Source organism: Miniopterus schreibersii, assembly GCF_964146895.1.
Source record: "Miniopterus schreibersii genome assembly, chromosome: 13".
Taxonomy (NCBI): domain Eukaryota; kingdom Metazoa; phylum Chordata; class Mammalia; order Chiroptera; family Miniopteridae; genus Miniopterus; species Miniopterus schreibersii.
Genome location: NC_138113.1, coordinates 38,491,605 through 38,504,233, shown reverse-complemented (window position 1 = coordinate 38,504,233; position 12,629 = coordinate 38,491,605). Strand labels below are relative to the sequence as shown.

At 36.8% G+C, this 12,629-nt stretch overlaps 1 protein-coding gene across 1 annotated transcript in view; it reads left to right on the top strand.

Annotated features, from left to right (window-relative positions):
• GFPT1 (glutamine--fructose-6-phosphate transaminase 1) overlaps positions 1 to 12,629 on the top strand; it is a 50,897-nt gene that overhangs the window by 29,993 nt on the left and 8,275 nt on the right. Inside the window, exons 10-14 of the mRNA XM_081155827.1 lie at positions 212 to 375; positions 1,707 to 1,802; positions 6,470 to 6,567; positions 8,775 to 8,895; positions 9,279 to 9,436. Of these exons, the coding sequence (XP_081011953.1) occupies positions 212 to 375; positions 1,707 to 1,802; positions 6,470 to 6,567; positions 8,775 to 8,895; positions 9,279 to 9,436 (637 nt within the window). The remainder of the gene's footprint in view (positions 1 to 211; positions 376 to 1,706; positions 1,803 to 6,469; positions 6,568 to 8,774; positions 8,896 to 9,278; positions 9,437 to 12,629) is intronic.

Sequence of the window (12,629 nt, the reverse complement as noted above, 5' to 3'; positions counted from 1 at the left end):
TTGCATAGAGATCTTTTTATTCATTGTCTACAGTGACCACCTCTCACCTTTACTCCCCTGTGAGGAATGACACTGATAACCAGAAAGCTATCAGAGACATTATGCAGGATGATAGTTTGTATTTAAATTTAGTTTCTGTGTCCTAATCATAGTTTTATTTGTATAATCATCCTTGATTATTGATTGTAAGATCTCCTTGAATATTTTATAGTGCTGTCATAGAACACACCAATCGCGTCATTTTTCTTGAAGATGATGATGTAGCAGCGGTGGTAGAGGGCCGTCTTTCTATCCATCGAATTAAACGAACTGCAGGTGATCACCCTGGAAGAGCTGTGCAAACCCTCCAGATGGAACTCCAGCAGATCATGAAGGGTAAAAGTTTTTGTTATCTTATAGCTTGGTGTCGTAGTGTAGGAATCTGATAACACAGTGCTGAGCAAAATTGTCCACATGATTAGTGAAGGGATAGCCCTGGGAAAAGGGATAATTCTTTGAAGAAATTATCTGCTAGTTTTATAATAGTTCTCTTTCTTTCCTTTTTTAATTTTTAAAATATATCTTTATTGATTTAAGAGAGAGGAAAGGAGAGGGAGAGAGAGATAGAAACACCAATGATGAGAGTCATTGGAGATCGAGCCCTCAACCTGGGCATGTGCCCTGACTGGTAATCGAACCTTGATCTCGTGGATCCTAGGTTGATGCTTAATCGCTGAGCCACGCCCAGCTGGGCAATAGTTCTCTTTCGAACTAATTCATGTTTTGTTTTGTTTTTCTAACATTAAGAAGAGATTATTTAAATAGTTTTTAAGATGTTTTATAAATATAGTTTGTGTTCTTTGTTCTTCCCTTATTGTCTCTGTGCTTCAGTTTTCTCATATATAAAATGGGGATAATAGGATCTACCTCATTCAGGTTGTTTTGAAGATTAAGAGAGCTAATATATGTAAAACCCTTAGAACAGCACCTGACACAGTGAACTCTACGTAACGTTTGCTGCCCTTATTTATTATAATTATTGTGATTGTGGTTTTTATTCTCCTTTCTGGTGTGGTTGTGGTGGGAATAAAAGCTAACACTTATTATGTATCTGCTATATGTCAAGTCCATACTATATGGGTTCACACTGTAATGCTATGATGTAGCTGCTGTTCTTATTTTACAGATTGAGGTATTTCCCCAGAGCAACTTAGTTAATGAGGATAGAGCCTTTATTTGAACCTAGATCTGAATCCAAAACTTGAGCTTGTCCCACTCCCCGGTTTATCTGTAACTGCATTTTTAAAAAGTATGTTTTTATTGATTTCAGAGAGAGGAAGGGAGAGGGAGAGAGAGATAGGAACATCAATTATGAGAGAGGATCATTGATCGGCTGCCTCCTGCATGCCCCCTTATTGGGGATTGAGTCCGCAACCCAGGCATGTGCCCTGACCAGGAATAGAACCGTGACCTCCAGGTTGACGCTCAACCATTGAGCCACACCGGCCAGGCTGTAACTGCATATTTTATGTAATTTTTGCTCCTTACTCATTTTTCTTCACATAAGGTAAACTGTCATATATGAACATTGTCCTCTAATGCATGACCTTTTGTTTCCTTTCATTTACTAAGATGATGTTACAGGAGATAGACTTTCAGTTTTGTACAAATTTGTTATTCTTGGCTTGTTAATTTTTGTTTTAATGATTTAATTTATATTCCTTTAGGCAACTTCAGTTCATTTATGCAGAAGGAAATTTTTGAGCAGCCAGAGTCAGTTGTGAACACAATGAGAGGAAGAGTCAACTTTGATGACTATACTGGTAATTATATATGAATTATTTTATTATTTCAGAGGCTTCTGTGGGGGTTGGCATCGACAGCCTGAAGTGCATTGTTCTTGATAGCCTCATAGAACATATGGCTACCTTTAGTGTATTTTTAAAAAAAAATTTAAATTGATTTTAGAGAGAGGGGAGGAAGAGAAGGAAAGAGAGAGAGAGAAACATCGATTTGTTGTTCCACTATTTATGTATTCATTGGTTGCTTCTAGTATGTGCCCCGACTGGAGATTGAACCTACAACCTTGGCATATTGCGATGACCCTCTAACCAACTAAGCTACCCAGCGAGGGTGAAAATGTCCTTCAGTGTATTATTCCACTTATGTGAGGTGTACCTAAAATAGTCATATTCATAGAGACAGAAGGTAGATCAGTGGTTACCAGGTGTTAGGGAGAAGGGAGGAATGGGGAGTACAGAGATTCAGTTTGGGATGATGAAAAGTTTTGGAGGTGGATGGTGGTGATAGTTGCACAACAGTGTGAATGTGCTTAATGTCACTGAACTGTACGCTTAAAAATAGTTAAAATGGTAAATTTTCTGTATATTTTACCATGATTAAGAAAAAGTGAATAATAGCTAATGGTTATTGGGAGCTGAGGGGAGGAGGAATGGAGAATGACTACTACTGTTTTTTTGGGGGGGAGGATGATGAAAATGTTCTAAAATTAGATATACTAAAAACCACTGATTTATACTTCTAAAGCGTGAATTTTATGGCATGTCATGTATCTCAATAAAGTGGTTATAAAAATATTAAAAAATGGCTAGAAAGTCACATTTGAAAATTACTGTCAGTTATGGGGGTATTAGGGAGATTTTCCTGGGGCTAAAAACCATTAAAAACATTTAACTTCTTTTCAATTCAACAAACCTTTGTTGCGTACCTACTGTGTACTAGGGACTGCACTGGGCACTGAGAATTCTGAGACCTGGTCCCCTTGCTGGAAAACTTACCTATATGTGCTTAGCCAGGGTTTCTCTCTCAATTTATAAGTGAGTAAAGGTCTGAACTTCCCCAGAGGTTTTTCCAGGTGTTTGTCTGACCTTATGAGATAATCTATACTTTCCTGCATGTTTCAGGTAGAGGTGAAAGTGCAACCCTGCTCTTATTTCTGGAAATTCTCTCTAGATCTTGTGTTGCAGGACTTTGTGCACCTGGTGAGATGAGTTTAAGGTTCAGTCTGTGGTCATAAGATGTCCGTATACTGTTTATTGCTAAGTTAAGTTTTTGGAACACTTATTCAACACTTATTCATTTAATAAAACAGTTTAACAAACAAGCTTTGAGCTAAGCTTCTCAGCGTTCGGAATTCATTTTTGAGAAATATAATAGCAGGTGTGCAAAGATCTTTTTCTAAATCTGTGTGTCATATTTACAGTATTAACTGTCTCTATATCAAGTCCTGCTAATTGATGGGGAATGAGTTCTTTGAATAAATGCTGTCTTTGCGTCTTTTTCTTTTCTGAGCAGCACTGGAGTCTTTCTTAGTAGGAGAGATTTGAAGGCTGAATTATGAACTGAACATCTGAACATAGCAGGGACTATAGGAGTTATCTTTGATACAGTCTTCTTGAGATTCATATAATCTAGAAGGGGGATGAATATACAGCTAACTAGAGCAAGGTCAAATGTGATAAATGGCATTAAAAACAGTTTAATGTTGAAATGTTTAAAGATTGTGTTGAATTTAGAGAAAGTAGAGAATGAATCTGTTTGTGGGCAGGGGCTTTGGGGCCAGGAAGGCTTTATGAAGTAGACAGGTGTGGGTTTAAGAGATTTGGAAGATTTAACCTTTAAGAGACGGCATTTAAAAGACAGCATCATACAAACTCCATATATTTTCCAGGATCAGCTGTACAAATAATGGTTTTTTTCCTTTTGCCTGTAAAAAAGAATGTATATGCTTAGGTTTCTGAGTATTTAAATTGGTGAAGATAAGATGGAGTCATTGCAATTGGATAGAACAGTATTAGCTAAGGGGATATAGTGGACACCATCAGAAAGCTCTTTGTGGAATAATACGTATCCTAGTTTCTCTGCCCCATATCTAGTGCTTAAAGAGAGGTAAGTCTAGGAAAGAAGGTGAGAGGAACTGTCAAGGAGGGCCTAGAATGCATTCTAACATGGTGTGTGTGTGTGGTGGTGTATGTGTGGGGTACCTCCTTTTATAGAGATTGCAGAGCTTTTAGGAGACTGAGGAGCCAGGGGTGATCATAGTGTTACTAAGGTGAACTAGCTACTAGTCTCCACTGCGCATTGGAGGAGCAAGGGGCTGAGATGCAGTTCCCACTTGGGATGTTGTCCTACCTGAGGTGAAGTGATGGGGAAGGGGAGGGAAATGGGGACTAGGAGAGAAGCAGGAACAGTTTAAACCAGGACCTGCACCTGCCTGTCTGGGGAGAGGGAGTTGTTTAAGATGGTTGAGCTGGAAGTACTGGGAGAGTAGCAGTAAATACCATTATGGTCTTTATGGAAATAAGATCAGGAAAAAGATTTGTTTTATAAGGGAAGAGAATGAGACAAACTTTGAGAAGTCATGATTTTGCAAATCACTTTTTATCAGTTATGTCTGTCTCAAAAATTCTGTAATAGAAACAAGATAGCTGTTTTCTTTTTTTGTTGTTAAGATAGGGAAATAGAGGCTCTGTCAATTTGAGTGTCTTGCCAAAGGTCATATCACTAGTCATTTATGGAACTAGACCAGCCTCCAACGTTCAGTAGTGTTCCCCAGAATGCTCCATCCGCATCCCTGCCCTCTAGGCACTCTTGCTGCTTCCCGTAGTTGTGGTCTACCTTACCATAATTAGGCTTCTCTCCAAAGCATCATCAATTCTGACCTTTGGTGACTCCTTCAGAACTACCTCAAACGTCCCTCAGCCAGCAGGGAATTTGCTAGGACTAATTTTAGGGAAACACTTGTGATGAGTTAATCTCACCATTTTACCTCCCTGTCATTCTTGATCACCATCTGAAATAGAAGTCTCTTTGACCGTCTGTCTGCTTTTATGAGTTGTCTCCAAATTGATTTGCCTTAGCACAACCCTGGCCCAACCTCATGCTGTTGTTTCCTATCTTCCCAAAACTTTTTCCTAAGTGCCAAGACCTGTAGAACATTGTAGGCAGAAGTACACGAACAGGCTTGGCCTGGTGCAGGAATAACCAGAAGGCCAGTTTGGCTGGCATGGCCTGGGTGAGAGGGGGAGTCAGATTAGGTCACAGTTAAGCAGGAGACAGGGCATGCGAAGACCTGAAGGCCATAATAAGGGGTTTGGATTCTGTTTTAAGTTATTTGGGAAGCCACAGAAGCTTTGAGTTGTTTTATTTTCCACTTTACTAATTTTTTAAAATAAAGAAATAGATGTGTAAAGGAAGAACATAAAATTATTCAAAAAGATAAGAAGCAAAAATGTCCCTTGGTTCCATATTTTAGCCAATTAAGGAAGAAAAAAGGGTGGGGAGATGAAAAACAGGGACAAAACAGGCAGATTGATGGTGAGTCCGATGCAGGAGGGTGCTGCCCAGGTGTGCACATCTGTCTCAGCCAGGCTCTGAACTGAGTAGAGAGCTCTGGTAGGCACACAGTGCCTTGGACAGTATATTCACTTGGTGGGTGCTCAATAAATATTAGTTCAATAATTGAATGAATCTTGAATGAAAATTTCTCACAGGTAGAAAACTAGCCTTGTTGTAGAAGGGTTCATAGACAGGGTACTCTTAAAAGAAAATATACATAGCTGTAGAGACAGAAGGAGGCGGACAGACTCAAGAGGGTTTTGCTAATCAGATTTATGGTTTTAAAGAATCACTCTAAAGATTATTTTGGCTGTGTGTGGGGAACAGGCTGTAGCAGATGGAAAACAGAAGAGAGAATAGTTAGAATGTTGGTTTCAGCCAGGGGAGAGATGTTGCACCGTGGTGATGGTATTAGAGGTAGGATTTGAAGGTGGAGCTCCCAGGACTTGCTGGTGGGGAGTGGGTGTGGCGGAGTGATAGGAGCAATGAGGATGACTGTGATGTTAAGTGAATGGGACGGGAAAGACTGAGACGAGAGTGGGTTTTATATTGTGTTCAGAGCACTGTTATACATACCATAGGGGAAATGAACATAACTAAGACAATTTTTTTGCCATGCAGGCTTATTGAGATATAATTAGATATAATAAAATTGATTGTTCTTAATGTTTAATTCAGTGAGTTTCAACAAACTTCCATAACATGGCCATAATGCTGACCTCTACAGCAATGAGGACATAGCACAGTTCCATCACCCTAAATGCTCTTTATGCCCCTTTGTAGTCGGCCCTTTCCTCACCTCCAGACATCACCATCTACTGACCTATTGTCTGTGTCCCTGTAGTTTTGCTTTTAAGATAACTTTTAATCTAAAGAAAGGAATGTAAAAATGACTAAACAAGTTAAAGAATGATAAATACTGTTGTTGAGTTGGCATGTGGGAGGGGAGTGAGTAAGGTTAGTTACAAGTCTGGGGAGACCAGTTAAGTTCAAACTATGGAAAACTATGCTCCTAAGAGGAATATGAATTCTTCAAAATTCTGTTACTTCTAGGGTTGGTAGTGGACGCTTATGAAAAGTGATTGCTTGTTTCATATTCCTAAATATTTATATACATCAACTTTTATTTCAGTGAACTTGGGTGGCTTGAAGGATCACATTAAGGAGATCCAGAGGTGCCGGCGTCTGATTCTTATTGCTTGTGGAACAAGTTATCATGCTGGTGTAGCAGTAAGTGGCTTCTTAAAATCTTAATTATGTTCTGTTGGGTATCAGAAGATATCTGCAGACAAATAGTACCTCCAGTAACACACCGTGTATAACTCCTTTGTTAAAACATCATGTTATCTTTTTATGTTGCATGACAAAAATAAAAAAGATTGGGGGAGAAGTTTCAATAAATGCTTAGAATAATTTATTGATGGAAGACCTGCTTTAGAAAGATCCTCAGATATACAGGTAGAATGCCTACAACTGACTTCGTTCGTGAAAGGCAAAGAGAGGGAAAGGTTTTGCACCATCTTGGCCCTGTGGTCTAGTGCACATGCCTGCTTCTACAAGAGCAGTCTTTGGGGTTTGCTTCGCGTTGTTCTCTTGCCCCAAACAGATGCTGGTACCATGTGTGAACCTCAACAAGATTTTACTTGGCAGGCACATTTCTGCAGGGAAAGGAAGTCTGCCTTTTGTCAGACTTTGTTCTTTAAATTTTTATTTTGGAAGATGAAATTTTGTATCAAATAAGTGTGTTGTCGTCAGTGTAGAAACATAGGAATATAATGGTCTTTTAGTCCAATAAATGAGACCCATGTGTAGTTTATGTGCTGCTGATGTCAACTCCCATAAGTACAGAAGACCCTTACATACTCAGCTGTTTCTTTCAGGATGATTCTCAAAGTTCATGACATAGTAATTTTTTATTTGCTGGGGCATAGAGATTTATTATCTGTGCCTGTGGGAGCCAGTTATTTAGTGGGTAAAACTAGCTGGTCACCCAGCCCATGAATTTCAACAGGCTTTACTCTTTTCTAAAGCACTCCCCCCCCCAAAAAAAAAATTACATGGTCCAAAAAAGGAAAGTCTGTAGTATCAAAGGAAAGAGTTATAAAAAAAAAAAAAGTGATAGTTTTGAGCATGGAAAAAAAGAATGAATTAAAGACTGTAAATTAAGGGATTGGCTAATTTAGTGGTGGTTTAGATCTATTACTGAATGAGCCCTTTATTCAGAAATTAAAATTTTAATTAAATGTTGTATCTAGTGCTAAGCCTGAATTTTGGGGCAGAAGTTATATGCTCTGTTAGACTTTTCTAATTCAGAAATTTGAGAAGATGTAAGGTATTTTTGTTTTTGTTTTTGTTTTTGTGGATACTGAGACTACTATAGTTAAGAAACAGAAATCTCATTGTATTTTGTACAATGGTTCATTGTACAAAACAGTGTCATTAATTCTATGTAGGTTTTTTGTTTATTTTTAGTGGGGTCAAACATGAATGGCACATTTGCATAACTGCTTTTTTAGTATATATACACGATGTTATAACATTTTTAAGAAGTGCCAAACCAAAGTTGTAGAACAAAATGAGTTAGTTCACATTTATGGCAAGAAAGTGAAAAGGATATGAAGTAAGGGAACTTTCGTAGCTCTTCACTGCTGTGGAGGAGGAGGGATGCAGAGAAGGGGCAAAAGGTGGGTGGGGCCGCTTACTAAAGAAGCTGGTGGTTTACACAGTTGTTATTAAAGCAACTAAATGTATGCAGCTAAAGGGCCTAAAATTTTTGCTGCCTAAAATTTTATTTTTCTATTGTTTTTAATTTTCTGATGTTTAGAGTAAAAAGAATTTAATTAAAAGGGAAATTTAGTGAAATGAATGTTAAGGTGCTATTTGCGCAGAAGCATACTACCTCTTACTTTATCATCCATACTACAAAATTTGAAAATAGTGAGCTTTTTAAAACGAGATTTCTGAAGTGTATTGACTTTTTTGGGAATGGTACTATTATGAATACATAGTATTTTTGAAGTGTTTAATTTTTCACTGGGTGTTTTATCTTTTTTGAAATCTCTCTGATTTGGTATTATATGAATTTCCATTTAAAGATTAGGAATTGGGAAGTTAGAAATAACACACAAGCTAATTCAGAACAGTGCTTTTTCTATTTCTCAAAACATATATGTGGATGTATTTGCTTAGTAAATAAAATACGTGGATTGATAATTGTCTAAAGAGTCTGGTACCAAATTTTAACAGTACTTACCTCCGGGTGGTGAGATTTTGATTATTTTTTGTGCTTTAATCTATATTGTTTATATTTTCTAGCAATTTGCATGTTTCATTTTTATAATCAGAAAAAGTGAAAACTATACATTGAGTCCAAAGAAGGCCTATGAAAAAGAATATTTGAAGTAAAGTTGTTTGACCAAATAATTTTTTCTTTACAGACTCGTCAAGTTCTTGAAGAGCTGACTGAGTTGCCTGTTATGGTGGAGCTAGCCAGTGATTTCCTGGATAGAAACACGCCAGTTTTTCGAGATGATGTTTGCTTTTTTATTAGTCAGTCAGGTATGCTAATTTTAAAGACTTGAAGAAAAGGAAAGTCATTCTTTCTAATAATGATCTTGGCAAAAATTGATATTTAAAGATAAAATGGTATTGCAGATGACAAATAGAGATTTATTTTGATATTATGTAATTCTTAATGAATTAGTAAAATGAATACATTTTATACTCAAAGAGCTGAATTTTTAAAGACAGAGAAGGAAAGGAGATCCTAAAAAGTGGGATCCTATTATTAAAATTTTGCTAATTTATTTTAAGTGCATGTTTTAAATTTTATTTAAAACAAATGATTTTGTTGCAAGTGTAGTCAGTTTTTTGTTTTTATATCTAAGGAACAGCATGTATTAACTGCTGTATGTGTTACTTTTGTCTTCCTTTATGCACAGGTGAGACAGCAGATACCCTGATGGCTCTTCGGTATTGCAAGGAGAGAGGAGCTTTAACTGTGGGGATCACAAACACTGTCGGCAGTTCCATATCAAGGGAGACAGACTGTGGAGTTCACATTAATGCTGGGCCTGAAGTTGGTGTGGCCAGCACAAAGGTAAATTGTTGACTTAGTTCTAATGTGATTATTTAATCATAGTGTTGGTGAAACAAAGGAATCCGTATCTTGTATTTCACTTGCTAGCACTTACAGAACTCCATTTTCTAATTACTGTAAGACTTAAGAGTCAACAATAAATAATATACTTGTCCCCTCCCTTACCCCCATTTTGAGAAATTAAATTATAACATAAGTACATTTTGAAAAGGTCTCTGCTGGCTTTCCCCATTCATTACTTATATTCCTCCTGCCAGGTACAGTGGTAAGTATAATGTTCTCTTCTTTTATTATGTATAGCAGGGAGTTAGAAAAATAACAGATTAGAAACATTCAGTTTAATTCTAATAATTTTTGACATTTTTATTTACATACTTATAGTTTCTAATAAATATGCCAAAATATACATACTACCTTTGAAAGTTTGTAAAGAGGAGTACACTTTCGGTATAGAATTTGGAAATTAAAAAAATATAAGTGGCTTAGCCAGGATTGGCTCAGTGGTTGAGCATTGACCTCGGATCCAGGAAATCGCAGTTCAATTCCTGGTCAGGGCATATGCCCAGGTTGCGGGCTTGATCTCCGGTCGGGGACATGCAGGAGGCAGCCGATCAATGACAACGCTCTCATCATTGATGTTTCTCCCTCTCTCCCTCTCCCTTCCTATCTCTGAAATCAATAAAGATATATTTTAAATAAATAAATAAATAAAAGTGAATATTATATAACTATTTCTCTTTAGATATTACATTTGTGAAGATTTAAAAGCACTTTTTTTTTTAAGGCTAGTGAGACTACTTTGCTCTTCAAAATTGGGATATGCATAAATGTAGTAATAAAAATAGGAATCTTAGGAAGTATATAAGTGCAAAGATGTTCTCTTTCCACAAACGTATTACTTTTATGATAACAAAATTTCAATTGGCTGTTTTTCTGCATAAGTTCAATATTTCTTGTTGACTGTCTGATAAGATTCTTATGTATTGGTGGATTTGATTCTAATTAAAGGCATGCGGAAGATGATAACGTACCTAACTACATTTAAATATTTTTTCCTTTTAAGAACCTTATGGAGAATTTTTATGTGGAAAATTTGTGATTCTTATGTAAAAACTCTGATGAGGTTTTTGTTCTTGGTTACTTTGATACTGCCAAAACTATAATTTACAGAAAGCTGAAACCTGAATTTTCTCTATGTGGTAATTAAAACATGTAAGATGTTTGTGCTTAGGTTTCCAGTCTGTGCCTGAATAAATAACCAACTGCTCTAACAGGAGCGTGTGGATTTTTGGACAGCTTTGACTGGGGATAGAAATTCCAGGGCCCCTTTGTTCACAACACATTGTGAAACAAGGGCTTCAATGTGGTATATGTACACCCATCAACTGAATGGATGCTGTTGACTTCCTTTTTTATTAAATCTTTCTGGAACTGTGAGTTGCCACCGGAAATACAACTTTTTTTATTTTTAATTGTATAGCTTATGAAAACTTGAATTTTGCTTAACATTTTGTTACGATAATTTTCAAACATACAGCAGAATTAAAAGAATTTTACATTAACGCTCGTATACCATCACCTAGATTTTACTGTTAACCTTTTCTCTGTAGCTTTATTGAAGTATAATTTTCATACTATAAATAACATTCACCAATTTTTAAATGTATAGTTTTAGTAAATCTGAGTCTGTAACTATCATCACAGTCCAGTTTTAGAAGACTTGAGAAGGTTTCTCTGTGCCCCATTATAGTCAATCCTCACTTCTACTCCTCAGCCAACTACTGTTGCTTTCTCCTGTTGTATTATATCATTTTCTAGAAAGTTCTTATAAAGGGAATTACATAATACATGTCTTTTGTGTCTGGCTTCTTCCATTTAACATGAGGTTTTTGAGATTTACTCATGTTTGTATCAGTGGTTCTTTTTTTGTAAGTTCTTTTTTAAAAAAAAACTTTTTATTTTGAAATCACCAGCTTTATAGGAAGTTGTAAAGGTAATACAGAGAACTCCATGTACTCTTCACCCAGTTTTCCCCAGTGGTTACATTTTGCATAAGAAATAAGTATCTTTTTATAGTACAATAAAACCTCAGTTCTCAAACATCTCCCATCTCGAACAATTTGATTGTCAACCAAGTTGTTCATGGAAAAATGCCTCAGTTGTTGAACAACCCTTTCATGTTGATACATCAGCAGCACAAAAAGCATCTCTCGTGCCACAAAGGAGAGAATGCGCCAGCATGAGTCAGTTTACCGCTAAACTTCGCATTGTTAACATCTCAGGAAATTGTGCTGTGAATATTTTTGTGGGCTTTTTTGCTTTGGTTGCTGGAGAAATGAATGATTAGCACAATTTTAAAACATAAAGAGGCCATCAAGAGTGCTACTGTTGCTAAGGGTGTGAAAGACAATGATCACAGGCAAATGAAGAGGTAGAAAAACTGTTATTGATTTGGATAAACAAAAAATAGCTGGTGACAGCATTTTGAAGGCAATATGTGAAAAAGCAAAGATGCTGCATGCTGATTTCCTGAAAGACACCCCTGGAACCAGGGCTGAAAGTGATTCATTTAAGGCTAGTAGGGGGTGGTTTGATAAATTTAAGAAGTGTTTGTTTATAGATTAAACAGTACAGTACACATATACTGTCTAATGGAATTATTTGGGGGTCTGGAACGAATCCAATTAACATTTTTTTTTTTAAGTATATCTTTATTGATTTCAGAGAGAGGAAAGGAAAGGAGAGGAAGAGAGAGAGAGAAACGTCAATGATGAGAGTCATTGATCGAGCCCGCAACCCGGGCATGTGCCCTGACTGGGCACTGAACCCCGATTGCCTGGATCCTAGGTCGACGCTCAACCGCTGAGCCACTCCTGGCCGGGCGCAATTAACATTTCTAATGGGAAAAAATGATTTGTTTTTTTGAACAAATCACCTCTTGAACAGCCTTCTGAAACAAATTAACTTCGGGAACCAAGGTTCCACTATACATACTTTAATTTCTTTAAAAATTGACTCACTTAAAAATTTTAGTAAGAATGGTAATTTAGTCTTACTTTAATTTTTCTTGGATTCTAAACTAATTTTGTTTTCTTCAGCAGTCATAGACAGTCTTGAAAAGTTTTGGGATGTTTAGTCATAGACCATTTCTGAATTGCAAATATGTTAATGGGTGATCAAAGAAGCTCATCAC